Source organism: Gopherus evgoodei, chromosome 2, assembly GCF_007399415.2.
Source record: "Gopherus evgoodei ecotype Sinaloan lineage chromosome 2, rGopEvg1_v1.p, whole genome shotgun sequence".
NCBI lineage: Eukaryota > Metazoa > Chordata > Testudines > Testudinidae > Gopherus > Gopherus evgoodei.
Window position 1 is genome coordinate 251,324,907 of NC_044323.1, and position 14,924 is coordinate 251,339,830.

The 14,924-nt window shown below is 41.6% G+C and overlaps 1 protein-coding gene across 2 annotated transcripts in view; it reads right to left on the reverse strand.

Moving 5' to 3' along the window:
• Positions 1–12,253, reverse strand: part of C2H8orf88 (chromosome 2 C8orf88 homolog) — a 44,716-nt gene extending 32,463 nt beyond the window's left edge. For both annotated transcript variants that reach the window (XM_030553426.1, XM_030553427.1), the window contains exons 1-2: positions 12,181–12,253; positions 4,656–4,732 (exon numbers count right to left, since the gene is read on the reverse strand). In XM_030553426.1, coding sequence (XP_030409286.1) covers positions 4,656–4,732; positions 12,181–12,253 — 150 coding nt within the window. The remainder of the gene's footprint in view (positions 1–4,655; positions 4,733–12,180) is intronic.
• Positions 12,254–14,924: the final 2,671 nt, after the last annotated feature.

The following is a 14,924-nucleotide window of genomic DNA, read 5'->3' on the forward strand; positions in this document are numbered from 1 at the left end:
CGCTGCCATGCTTTCTTATGCAATGATCCCAAACTACGTGCTACTGGCCTGGCATGGTAAAGTGTCCTACCATGGAGGACACAATAAGGCTGCCCTCTCCAGAAACCTTTTGCAAAGGTTTTGGGAGTACCTTCATGAGAGCTTCATTGAGATGTTCCTGGAGGATTTCTGCTCCATTCCCAGACACGTTAACAGACTTTTCCAGTAGCTGTACTGGCCGCGAATGCATCCCAAGTCTTCAGGGCAAATTAATCACTAAAACATGCCTGCTTTTAAACCATGCATTATATTTACAATGGTAAACTCACCAGAGGTCCCTTCTCCGCCTTCAAGATCCGGGAGCCCAGGTTGGGAGGGTACTGTCTCCAGGGTGATAAACAGTTCCTGGCTGTCAAGGAGAAGGGTTTCTCTGCTTGTCTGCTGTGCGCTATCTTCCTCGTCTCTGTTGCGCGAGACTCCCTTGCAGGAGTCCATGTATAGGGGCGGGGTAGTTGTAGAGCACTCCCTAGAATTGCATGCAGCTCACCATAGAAGTGGCATGTCTGGGACTCTGACCTGGAGCAGCTGTTTGCCTCTCTGTTTTTTTGGTAGGCTTGCCTGAGCTCCTTAAGGTTTCACACAGCACTACTGCAGGTCTCTGTTATAGCCTCTGTCCTTCACGCCCTTGGAGATTTTTTTCAAATATTTTGGCATTTTGTCTTTTGGAATTGAGTTCTGATAGCACGGATTCGTCTCCCTATATAGTGATCAGATTCAGTACCTCCCACTGGGTCCATGCTGGAGCTCTTGAGATTCTGGGACTCCATGGTCACCTCTGCTGATGAGATCTGCACGGTCACCTGTGCTGATCAGCTTGCCACACTGGCCAAACAAGAAATGAAATTCAAAAGTTCGCAGGGCTTTTCCCGTCTACTTGGCCAGTGCATCTGAGTTGAGAGTGTTGTCCAGAGCGGTCACAATGGAGCACTTTGGGATAGTTCCCAGAGGCCAATATTGTCGAATTGCATCCACACTACCCCAAATTCAACCCAACGATGTCGATTTCAGTGCTAATCCCCTCGTCGGGGAGGAATACAGGAATCGATTTTAAGAGCCCTTTAAGTTGACAAAAATGACTTCGTTGTGTGAATTGTTGCAGGGTTAAATTGATCTAATGCTGCTAAATTTGACCTAAACTTGTAGTGTAGACCAGGGCTAAGACAGACACAGCTACACAAATGAACCTTCTGAAACTAGGCAGAAGCACTAAGGAGTGCCTAGATTTCTCTTCTAAGGCAGCAAAGGATAGCTTTAGAACTCTGAGCTCATTAAAATGTGCCTTGCTGAGGCACAAGGCACAGACTGTAGAGGGTGTAGTGTTTTCAGCCACATCTTTAGAGAAGAGATTCTTTGAAATGTGATAAGAGTATCTCTGAATTCTTGGCTACACACAATTGAGTTTGTTAGGACCAGAATTCTAGGACAAATCTTTTCCTTCTGTCAGTCTACCTTTTAAAGTAAGCTAGTAAATCTTTTTCCGGACAAGGCAATAGAAAAATGCAAGGCTCTTCTAATTTGGAAGCCATATTTTGGAAGAAGTTTACATTGGCCACAGCAGAAGCATGTGCCTGTGCATCATACTGTATTCCACGACCACCCAAAAAAAACCCCCAAGATACTCCTCAGCATAAATACTTGCACACATCTAGAATAGCTCATGTTGCCGCTGACTAGATGTTAAACTAGCACTGCACAATTCTAGTCCGTATCATACTGCTGCTGTCATTACTATGGCATGCAAGAGCACAGTAACAAATGAAACAATGTCCTTAGTAGATTAAAAATCATGTACATATGAAAAGCCTAGAGGAATGCAACAGTGTGATTACTGAGCACTCATCTGCTGCTGCTAGTGTGGCTCAGAAAAGACTGCTTGACTATTGCCAACCACCTTTATGCACATCGTCTTTTATTAAGATGACTGTGTAATGAAGCAGTGAACTATGGACCTGATAGCCATATTTTTACCTCAGAACTATACCTGAATTCTGATTTCCAAATATGTACGTTTGTTTACTTAGCCACAAAATAAAGTCTGGGTGTGACGGGGCTCCACTCATCACACTGGTGCATTCTACTGGCTGTCTTGCAAATTAGCGCCGCAGGTCACTATGCCTTCTCCTGATGGTGCCTCAACTGCCATCACATCTGCTCCCGCACCCATGTCCTCCAAGAAACACAGCATCCTCTTCATGACACAGCGCACAGCTGTGTCATGATCTGTGCTCCCTCCTTCCAGGGGCCCTGCAAGTCAATTGTCCTGCCACTTCCCCAGGGGCAAGTGGGGGAAAGGAAAGAGGAGACTCAGGCCCAACCACTACTCCAGGTCCCAACCCAGGGACCCTGTAGATGGCAGACATGTGCGAAGTCCCCTCCAAATTCTCAGTACATTTCCCTGGGCCACTTCCCCACAGTCCCAGCACCTTGTGGGGAAGGATAACTCAGTGGTTTGAGCATTGGCCTGCTAAACCCAAGGTTGTGAGTTCAATCCTTGAGGGGGCCACTTAGGGATGTAGGGCAAAAATCAGTATTTTGTCCTGCTAGTGAAGGCAGGGGGCTGGACTCAATGACCTTTCAGAGTCCCTTGCAGTTCTGTGAGATAATAATAGGAGATATACCTATTTCTTAGCCCTTATCTCAGGGCCTCATCACATCAGACCTAGCAGCCAGCCAGGAGCTCACTCTTGCTCCCCTTTTCCTGCCCAGCATTGCTATGTCCAGGGTGCCAGCTTCCTTCCACCTACAAGGCACCTAGTCCTCTCTCCTTGAGCTCCAGGGTTAACTGTCTTAGCGCTGGCCTGCAGCTCTTTTTATATGGGCCGGCTGGGCCCTGATTCACTGCTCCTCGCATCCTCTCTCCTATTGGCTGCTTCTAACTCAGTCTCCCTAGGGCTCTAGTAACCCATTGCATGCCAGTGTGGGGCCGATGCCCCATCACATTGGGTACAATCACACTATTTTTAACTTGAATCCAACCATGTAGAGATGAAGTACCAGGCTCTAAATTCCCTCCAAGATTTAAAGAGAGATCGATTTGACCAACATATCTTGTAAAAACTATATACTCAACTGCTGTGAATAAAAGTCTTGGACTCTTCCCCATAACTGATTGTTTTGGATACCCATCCCTTTAAAGGAGATGCACTCCTCAACTCTAAAAGAGAGCGTGAAACCCCAAGAATCTATCTCCATGGACGATTCAGATGTAAAAAATCAGATGTCAAATTTTCAAAACTCAAGCTTAGGGGTACAAGCTAGGCAACTGTGTGTCTGCAAGCCAGATACATACCCGTCTGCTATTACCATATTTTTACAGTGAAGCGTATGCACAGAAGTGAAGGTGCCAACAGATCAATCAGTATTGTAAAGTTGCTCAGGTAAGACTGGATTCAACAGCAGCTGTCTAAATAAGGGTCACCTTCCACCTGTGCTATGGGGATGGATTGAAAGAGGAAGTGGTCTGTAGATCTATGCAACATTCAAGTAATTCCCAGGAAAGTGCACTAGAACAAGGAGTCAGTTTGACTTGCAAGATCTTTAGGGTGAGACTGTCTTTTCATTTTTTGTGTACAACACCTGAGAAAGTGGGCCTCAAACTTTTATTATTGGCCTCTACTACAGTACAGATGAATAATCCACAGACGCTTGTCAACGTTTTGAGGCAGAAAGTAGAGATTAACCTAATCTATGGAAGGCAAAAGACGTGATGCCCAGACACTTGAGATTCTTGAAGAAGTCACTGATTTATTACTGAAATCTTTCTGGGTCATTCAAGACACCAATGGTAGGCGCCAAGTAAGATTGGACAGGATACATTCCAACAGACAGCAACAACAAGTTTTAGAAAAAGCATAATTTTGTATTGTTAAAATATCTGTTTTTATGTCTATTTTAGTAGAAGTTTTGTGATATGGGGTTCATGGTCATTGCTTGAGTGAGTAGTCAGTGTGAATTAGTATTCAAAAACCAGATGCAGAGTCAGAACAAAATAGAGGTTAAGAGTACAAAGAACAAGCACATTTTGCTGATCTTTCTAAGCTGGCCCTCAGAATGAGCTGAGAACACAATTACCCAATAAATACCATAGTCTGTCCTAAACACAGGAGACACAGGAAAAGTTCATCTAACAAACATTTAGGATGCATATCTGGAGGAAAGTTTTAATCCAAATTCTGTGAAGTTTGCCGCCTCAAATGTGTTGAATATATTTTCACATAAAAGGGAATATAAAAATTACTGCCACCACTTTGTAAGTATAACAAACATGATAAAACGGATAGAAAAAAAAATGAGTAAATGACCGGTTACCTACACACAAGAAAGTTTCCAGAGAAGCCATATCTGCAAGTCCACATTGTCATTTATGGAGATGTACCGTCCATGTCTTAGTGCACATGTGACGGAAGAATTTTTCTACCTCAAACTAAACATGAACATCTCCAAGACTGAACTGCTTAGCGTGCAATTCTAGAATGTCTCTCACTGGCAAAAGTATCTATTTCATTAACTAACAGATGGATTGATTGACAATTTATGGTAGTTTCATGACATTCATTTATAGATTTAGCCAGCCAATATCTTTCATTGGTGACTTGAGTCTTCATTTAAATGCTTACCCAGCTAACTTCACTATGTAAACATACTTGAGTGCTGCATGGAAATTCAGGTTGGAAGTTGTAAGTAACTGTTGAAGCTGTTGGAACAAGAACAAAAATAAGCAAAAACAAAGAGTCCATTCAGAACATATCTTGAGACATTTGTCAAAAGGACTTTACACACCATCTGAGGACAATAATGAAGAAATGAACAAATCGTTTACCAGTTACTACTTGAATGCTTTGATTATGCTGCACCATGGGATACTGTCCCATTTCTTGCAGCATCTTAACAACGTAACACTAAAATATGCTGTTATTTGGCTGCTATCCACAGTAGCACTGCTGCATTTCTCAATCCCTGCAACAGCTGTAATTTCGACAGTTTCCCCCCCCCACACACACACATCCTTTACAAATGCTTAGTGATGTGTTCTCATTCTCACATCACAAATGTGAAACATTTCCCACTAAAATGCAATTTTATATTGCTATTTCTTTATGCTATCTACAATTATATCAATTTTCAAAGTGTTTGTAACAAATTGACATTTTTCAGTTACAACTGCAAAGAATGAGAAATACTGTAGTTGGACACAGTTTTTCAAAAGAGATAAATAATTAAACTCAACTCTATTCCACAGGAGAAGCTGGACTCTAAGAAAGAAGCAGAACAATTCTTTACAGGAAAAGAATCTTTTAACTGTCCTTTCTCTAAGAGTGGAGTACAGGGCCTTTAACAGGATGACAGGGCTTTGTGTGAACACACATTCCCTGCCTCCCCTCCCCACCCTTAAACAGTGCCATCATCAGTAGACAAGGACAGCTGATGATCCAGCCACTAGAGAGAGTAATTCCTAAGCTGTCATAACCTAGTCCCAGATTTGGACCTTAGCGTCCAAAATATGGGGGTTAGCATGAAAACCTCCAAGCTTAGTTACCAGCTTGGACCTGGTACTGCTGCCACCACCCAAAAAATTAGAGTGTTTTGGGGCACTCTGGTCCCCCCAAACCTTCACTGGGGACCCCAAGACCCAAATCCCTTGAGTCTCACAACAAAGGGAAATAAACCTTTTCCCTTCCCCCCTCCAGGTGTTCCTGGAGAGATGCACAGAAGCAAGCTCCGTGAATCTAAACAGAGGGACTCCACCCTCCCCGTTCCCAGTCCTGGAAAACAGAATTACTTCCCTCTTCACCCAGAGGGTATGCAAAGTCAGGCTAGTAAATCTAACACACAGATTTCCCCCTGACTTCTTCCTCCCACCAATTCCCTGGTGAGCACAGACTCAATTCCCTGGAGTTCCCCACTAAAGAAAAACTCCAACAGGTCTTAAAGAGAAAGCTTTATGTAAAAAGAAAAAAAATACATAAAAATGGTCTCTCTGTATTAAGGTGACAAATACAGGGTCATTTGCTTAAAAAAAATATGAACAAACAGCCTTATTCAAAAAGAATACAATTCAAAACATTCCAGCAACTATACCCATGTAAATACAAAAGAAAACAATAGAAACCTTACTGCTTTACTATATTTGTACTTACAACTTGGAAACAGAAGATTAAAAAGCAAGAGACAGAAATCCTCCCATAGCCGAGAGAGAGACAGGCACAAGACAAAGAACTCAGACACAAACTTCCCTCCACCCAGACCTGAAAAACTCTGGTTTCCTGATTGGTCCTCTGCTCAGGTGCTTCAGGTTACCTCTTTCCAGGTGTAAGAGACATTAACCCTTAGCTATCTGTTTATGACATAAGCAGGTCACAATTATTTGTGGAATTTTTACAGCAACAGCTCTGGATTAATTTGTGTAAGTCTATACTTGTGACAGCGTAAAGAGTAAACACATTGCACTCCCAAAAATCAGTCTAAAAAGCAGTGTAGATGGAGAGGCACTGTTCAGGTGAGTAGAGTGCCCTACACACCTGAACCCTAATGTATATACCCTACATGTCTCTCTCTATACCCAAGCAGCGACCCTCACATCTACACTGCGATTTTTAGCAGTGTAGTGTCTTGCTACCTCCCCACTGCCAGAGCTTTTCCCTGCTGCCTCCTCCTTCCGGAGTCTTTCACTGTGGCCTGTAGCTCCACATATACAGTACCACACGCCGCCACCAATGTAGACAAGGTCTTAATTGTTCTACCACACTGCTTGTTGGAAGTAAAAGCAAAATTTTAAATAAGAAATTCCAAATGACCATAAAGAAAAGGTTACTTATTATAATGGGCAACTGTAGATTCACACCCTGGCAATGCAGAGCTTCAGAACCCCTGAAAAGTTCATGTCCCACCATTTCCCCTCCCTATCCAACTCAATTCCTTCCACTAAATCTCAGAATCCAATGCTTTGAAGTAGAAATCCAGGGAAGGGATAATGGCAGGTGAGTAGTGTTAAGTATGTAGTGGAAAACTCAGAGAAGGGTAACCTTCCTTAAGGTGCCCTTTGCCTATTCTCAGTGTGGGAGATTAGCTAGCTATGCAAATCCCAAAATGGTGGGGTGAGGAGTTCTAATTAGACAGACTGTTGAACTGCCCTCCAAAAGCAAGCATTAGCCTCTGATGCCAGCCTAGGAGAGTAATACTGAGTTAAAGTCAGGAGAAAACTCATATCTTAACAGATCTCCAACACAGAGAAGTTGTGAAGGCAAGCCATATGCTGCTTTAGTATTAGCAGAGTGACCCTTAGTTCCATCAGGTACTGATGCACTTCAGCTAATGTAACAAGTGTGACAGCGTTCCTCCTCTACCTTGGTGGGTCCTGCGCTTATTGCTCAATTCCTCCTGTGTCTGATCAGAAGTTGGGAGATTTGAGGGGAACCCGGGCCCACCCTCTACTCGGGTTCCAGCCCAGGGCCCTGTGGACTACAGCTGTCTAGAGTGCCTCCTGATACAGCTGCGTGACAGCTACAACTCCCTGGGCTACTTCCCCATGGCCTCCTCCCACCACCTTCTTTATCCTCACCAGAGGACCTTTCTCCTGGTGCCTGATAATGCTTGTACCCCTGAGTCTTCCAGCAATATGTCTTCTCACTCTCAGCTACTCTTGCTCCCAGCTCCTCGCATGCATGCCACAAACTGAAGTGAGGTCTTTTTTAAACTCAGGTGCCCTGATTAGCTAGCCTGTCTTAATTGATTGTAGCAGGTTCCTGATTACTCTAGTGCTGCTCTGGTCACTCAAGGAACAGAAAACTACTCATCCAGTGAGCTGTATATTTGCCCTCTACCAGACTCCTGTACCCTACTAGTCTGGGTCTGTCACACAAGTTACAGTACATAACCTAATCCATTTAGAAGGACATTGTGTCAAAACGGAAACTCCTCTCACATTAATCCCCATGATCCACAGATTGTTTAAACAGTGTTTCTCAATGGCCAGTCCCTGAAATTTCCCTGACACAGCAAGCCAGTCCCTGATATCAAAAAATATGAGAAATACTGGGAGGTATTTCAACAGTCTGGTTAAAGGTGCATTTCAGATACTATTTTAGGGAGGAAATAAAACTGGTATGGGGATGTAGGATAGGTGCTAATTAGGGCCTGTTAGAGACCTGACCAGATCCAAGACCTCTAGCCTCACCTGGTCTGAAGAGCAGACCCTCAAAGCCTTTTAAACTGACTTTAATTAAACCACTGCAAATCCTTGTGCGGACAATCTTGATCAATTTAAATCTGGTTTATAATCTTAGTGCTAATTTCAGCTAAACTGGTATCAGACAGATTTAACACTATTTAAGTGTGTTCACACAGGCATTTTCACTTAGGTAACTGAGGTAAATTAAAACACACACACACACACTTTAAGTTGCAGCAACTTGTGCTGAGAGACAATTTAGGGAGAAGGAGTTCCAAGCGTTCTTAACTAGGTTTCCAAGGAGTGTGTTTGAGGCTGGAGCAATCTGAGGGGATGAAATCAGTATTCCAGCATCAGCCATTAGTTTGGCCTTCAAGTCACGTCAATCACCGAGTATAGAAGAAAGGGACAAGAGAAAGACTTCTTAAAATGCAGCCCCCTGAGGTTCAGTATAGAAGACATCTGATGCTGTGCTCACCTCAGTCTGGAACAGTAACCATGCAGATTAAACTACTACTAAAGAACTAAATTACAGACAGTTTAGCAAGAGAGTCACCAAAACATGAGAGGTTCTGGTATCTGAAATTAGCTGCAATGAAGGAGAAACTAAGGTAGTTGGGGGATGGGTGTGTCATAAACAGATAGCTAAGGGTTAATGTCTCTTCCACCTGAAGCAACTGACCAGAGGACCAATCAGGAAACCGGATTTTTTCAACTTTGGGTGGAGGGAATTTTGTGTCTGAGGTCTTTGTTTTCTGGCTGCCTGCTTTCTCTGAGCTTTGGAGAAGTAGTTCTACTTTCTAGTCTTCTGTTTCTAAGTGTAAGGACAAAGAGATCAGATAGTAAGTTATATGGTTTCTTTTCTTTGGTATTTGCATGAATATAAGTGCTGGAGTGCTTTGATTTGTATTCTTTTTGAATAAGACTGTTTATTCAATATTCTTTTAAGCAATTGACCCTGTATTCGTCATCTTAATACAGAGAGACCATTTGTATTTTTTCTTTCTTTTTTATATAAAGCTTTCTTTTAAGACCTGTTGGAGTTTTTCTTTACTTCAGGGAAATTGAGTCTGTATTCACCAGGGAATTGGTGGGAGGAAGAAATCAGGGGAGATCGGTGTGTGTTGAATTGGCTAGCCTGATTTTGCATTCCCTCTGGGGGAATAGGAAAGTCCTTTTTGTTTCCAGGACCGGGAACGGAGAGGGGGAGTCACTCTGTTTGGATTCACAGAGCTTGTGTCTGTGTATCTCTCCAGGAGCACCTGGAGGGGGGGGAAGGGAAAAAGGATTATTTCCCTTTGTTGTGAGACTCAAGGGATTTGGGTCTTGGGGTCCCCAGGGAAGGTTTTTCAGGGGGACCAGAGTGCCCCAAAACACTCTAATTTTTTGGGTGGTGGCAGCAAGTACCAGGTCCAAGCTGGTAGCTAAGCTTGGAGGTTTTCATGCTAACCCCCATATTTTGGACGCTAAGGTCCAAATTTGGGACCAAGGTTATAACAGGGTGTCTCCTAATTAACCTTCGCTATGAATGGCCAGTACTTCCCTCAAGCAGCCCCCAAACTGGCACTGCTTTGTAGACAGTTTCAAAAAACTCTGTCTCATCCAGAGGTGCATCCCACAAATATATACAGAGGCCACATCCAAGAAAATTCATCTACTTTTGGGGTTTTATTACAAACTGAGTTCAGGCCACGTTCACAAAACTTTGCAAGCCTTCCAACAAGCCTAGTCCAAACTACGGTTTGACAGTTTTCATCTGGATTTGCTACGTGTTTCAGGATCTCATTCAAGCTTTAAGAATATATTTTTGCACACATGCAAGCAAAGGCTAAAGTTCCCACAAGCTGTAACTGGATGACAGGGGACGGATCACTCAGTAAACTGCCCTGGTCTGTTCATTCTGTCTGAAGCATCTGGCAACAGCCACTGTCAAAAAAACAGAATACTGGACTACATTGATCACTGGACAATCAAGATGCTAAAGGAGCACTCAAGAATAAAGGCCATTGCAGAGAAACTAAATGAATGTTTTGTATCAGGTCTTGACGGCTGAGGCTGTGAGGGAGATTCCCAAAACCTGAGCCATTCTTTTAAGGTGACAAATCTGAGAAACTATCCCAGACTGAGGTGTCATTAGAGGTGGTTTTGGAACAAACTGATTAACTAACAAGTTACCAGGACCAGATGGTATTCACCCAAGTGTTCTGAAGGAGCTTAAATGTGAAATTGCAGAACTACCAACTGTGGTTGGTAACCTATCATTTAATCAGCTTCTGTACCAAATGACTGGAGCATCGCTAATGTGATACTAATTTTTTTAAAAGGGCTACAGAAGTGATCCCAGCAACTACAGTGCAGTAAGCCTCACTTAAGTACTGGGGAAACAGGTTGAAACTATGGTAAAGAATAAAATTGTCAGACAAATAGATGAACATAATTTGTTGGGGAATAGTCAACATGTTTTTTGTAAAGGGAAATCATGCCTCACCAATCTACTAGAATTCTTTGAAGGAGTCAACAAGCACGTGGACAAGGGAGATCCAGTGAACATAGTATACTTTGATTTTCAGAAAGCCTTTGACAAGGTCTCTCACCAAAGGCTATCTTCAGCAAAATAAGCTGTCATGGGATAAAAGGAAAGGTTCTCTCATGGATCGGTAACTAAGAGAGGAAACAAAGGGTAGAAATAAATGGTCAATTTTCAGAATGGAGAGGGGTAAATAGTGGCGTCCCCTAGGGGTCTCTACTGGACCAGTTCTCTTCAACATATTCATGAATGATCTGGAAAAGGGGGTAAATAGTGACATGGCAAAATTTCCAGATGATACAAGCTATTCAACATAGTTAAATCTAAAGCAGACTATGAAGAGTTACAAAGGGATCTCACAAAACTGGGTGACTGGACAACAAAATGGCAGATGAAATTCAATGTCGATAAATGCAAAGTAATACATATTGGAAAACATAATCCCAACTATACATATAAAATGATGGGGGCCTAAATTAGCTATTACCACTCAAGAAAGATCTCCGAATCATTGTGGATAGTTCTCTGAAAACATCCACTCAGTGTGCTGCAGCAGTCAAAAAAGTTAACAGAACCTTGGGAAATACTAAGAAAGGGAGAGATAATAAGACAGAAAATACCATATTGCTTCTGTATAAATCCAGGGTATGCCCACATCTTGAATACTGTGTGCAGATGTAGTCACAAAAAAGATATACTGGACTTTGGAAAAGGTTCCAAAAAGGGTAACAAAAATGATTAGGGGTATCGAACAGCTTCTGTATGAGGTGAGATTAATATGACTGGGACTTTTCATCTTGGAAAAGAGACTACTAAGGGGGATATGATTGAGGTCTATGTAATCATGACTGGTGTGGAGAAAGTAAGTAAGGAGGGTTATTTGCTCCTTTTCATAACACAAGAACTGGGGAAGGGGGTCACCAAATGTAATTAACAGGCAGCAGGTTTAAAAACAAACAAGAGGAAGTATTTTTTCACACAATGTATAGTCAATATGTTGAATTTCTTGCCAGAGGATGTTGTGAAGGCCAAGACTATAACAGGGTTCAAAAAAGAACTAGATAATTTCATGGAGAACAGGTCCACCAATGGCTATTAGCCAGGATAAGCAGGGATTGTGTCCCTAGCCTCTGTTTGCCAAAAGCAGGGAATGGGCAACAGGGAACAGATCACTTAATGATTACCTGTTCTGTTCATTCCCCTTGGGGCACCTGACATTGATCATCATCAGAAGACAGGATACTGGGCTAGATGGATCTTTGGTCTGACCCAGTATGGCCGTTCTTATGTTTGGCCCAGTATTGCTGTTTCTGTGTTCCCCGTAGCTAATTTTTAACCATGAGCTTTAAATAGAAATGTATTGAAGACATTCAGCGCAATCTCAAATTTCCTTTCAGGTAATCTGTAAATCTTCGTTAAATGAACAGATTTTAACCAGGCTACTCACCATGCTGTGAAGACAGGTGGCGTGCAGGTCTTGCTGGCTGAAGGGATTTACCAATCAGTTTTTTAGTGTCCATTGTCTTTAACATTTTGAGGCTCCACACTTTAAAAAAAGGAATCACACACACATATATATATATGTTATAATGTTAATCTGTATCTGAATGCTTATATATATATATATATATATATATATATATATATATATATATATATATATATATATATATATATATATAAGCATTCAGCTACAGATTAGACTGTACGAAGCTGCATTGTAGTGCAAAAAAATGAAGAACATAGTATGCAAACAGCTTGGGAAAATAGTTACTGGATTGGAAAACAAATAACTAGTCAATTGGTTTTAAAATGAGTACTCCAAAAAGTCATTCTAGTCATAAAACTATGAACTCCCTTTTTAATTACCTCAAACAGCAGCTATCTTTGGGCTTATGTATTTACTGCTAAGTGAAAATTCAAGCTTTGAGTTATTTCTGAACTCAAATGTTTGTATGATCCAGGATTCTGCCCAAGATTTTTCCTAATATTATGGATTCAAAGAAGTGATGGGCTAATAAAAGAGGAGTACAAAGAAGGAGTTACTGAATATTTGCTGAAGGTAGATCCCATGCCACTCTACCACTCACTGCCTATAGTCTACTTTTGTGCACGTGCCCAATCAGCAGACTTAAGTTCAAAATATGTTGCTTGTTTATTCAAAAAGCTGAAGCACACACATAACATAGTATCAGAGGGATTAGTGTTAGTCTGGATCTGTAAAAAGCGACAAAGAGTACTGTGGCACCTTATAGACTAACAAAAGTACTGGAGCATAAGCTTTCGTGGGCGAATACCCACTTCGTTAGACGCCTGTAACACATAACATAGTTTTTGTTAGATTAAGATGGCAATCACTGCAGTTTTGGACTGCACATGAAACATCACATTACAGATCAGACAAACAGCTCCTTTTTCTGTGTTCAATTCTCAACACATACCTAGAAAGACAAACAAGTTAGATAGACCTGAAAGAGCAACAAAATGCTAGAGAGGGGGTGACTAGAATGCATTATCACAGATTAAGAGTCCTAAAGATATAGTTTGGTTAAGAAACAACTGGGGTTGGGGAAGATTAATATGGAAGCATACAACATGAAGAATGCAAACAGTAAAGATGATGAGGCTGGTTCATGGAGTACAGTTAAGAATAGCGTGGATGAAATAAAGAAAAATTTAGGCTGAACATTAGAAAAAGTGCTATAGTATTTCACAGCCTAATAGAACTCTAAAAAGGAAAATTATAAAGCTAGCCATGACAAGCTACTAAGACATTTAAGAAACTATACCCCACTGGTAGGGAGATAGAAAGAAATAATATCTAATTTGATATGAAAGTGTTCAATAAGATCAGTCTATGATGCTGGATAACGGGGAACTATATTTGTTACAGAATTTGGACACAAAACCAAAAACCAACATGGAAACTTGGTGTTAGAAGCAAGGGTAGACGCTGTTAGACAAAAACTGACCAAGAAAACTAGGACTTTATTTTACAAAGCTACCCAAAGAGTTGTAGTGTTTCATCTACCTTAGTCTCCTTAACATGTCTCCTTTTTCACTGCAGTTGGTATGACTACAAGAAAGGTGGTGAAAGTAGTTTTCAAATCAAGATAACTTTTAAGGGGGCTTGCCAATTATGTTACGCTAAATTTAAATACCTTTACAGTCATGTGGCAGCTCAAGGCTTATCTACACACAAAGCTGCATCACTTTAATATCAAATCTTTAGTTAAACCAGGGTAATGGTGTATTTAGATTGTGTCTTTGTCACCATGACAGTTGAACCGGACAGCAAAGAGACACAAACTCGGTGCCAAAGGGACTGGAAACTGTCAGAGCCTCGGCTAAGGGCAAGGGTTCCCAAGCTCCCACTAGTGCAGCTGAATTGGTGGATACACCAGTGGTAATTTCTAAAAATCCCTGCTTTGTCTTTAGCCCCAGGAATCTCATAGCTCCGTGAGAACTTTTCCTTTGAAGAAACAGAACAATAAAAGCAAATTTGGGGTGGTGTTTGCAACTGTAAAAAGAAAAAGAAAAAATAAACACATCTCTGTTCCCCAAGGGACTATGCAACCCAAGGCAAGACTCTTGTCTTCTTGTAGTAGGGCAATCCCAAGGGAAAGTGATTAGGTGACTGGAACAATAGGTAAAAAAACTAAAGCTGGATAGGGAATGGAGGAGGGATTGGAAGAAGGGAGGCTGTCTTAAAGTGTGATCCAGTATCGCTTACAATACTAGTGTTATACCACTTCAAATGATTGTTGGACACTCTAAATGCCAAGGATTTGTTAATCATCATTTTGAACACGTTTAGTTATATACTCCCCATTACAATGGTATGACTTCATTAGTTATGCTACATTTCTAAACTTCGAGAGCTTTAAGTCCCCAAATCTGTAACTACATTAGTGAAAGTTACAGTCGTCATTTTAAATCCTCCTCCACTTATCACTTATGCACAGCACATTACACAATACTAACTCTCAATAGAAATCTGAAGGCATTTGCATTGATCTTGCATATGCCAAGGCAATTATGCACTGCCACTTCCCCGAGGACCCCATTTCCTCTAAGCCTCACCCCTGCCCTTCCCCCCTGAGACTCCACCCCTGCAAGTCCAGGAAGAATAGATTGTCAAAGTGTTTCACTTTTTTTTTTTAAATGAAAGTAAAGACTGATTATAGATTT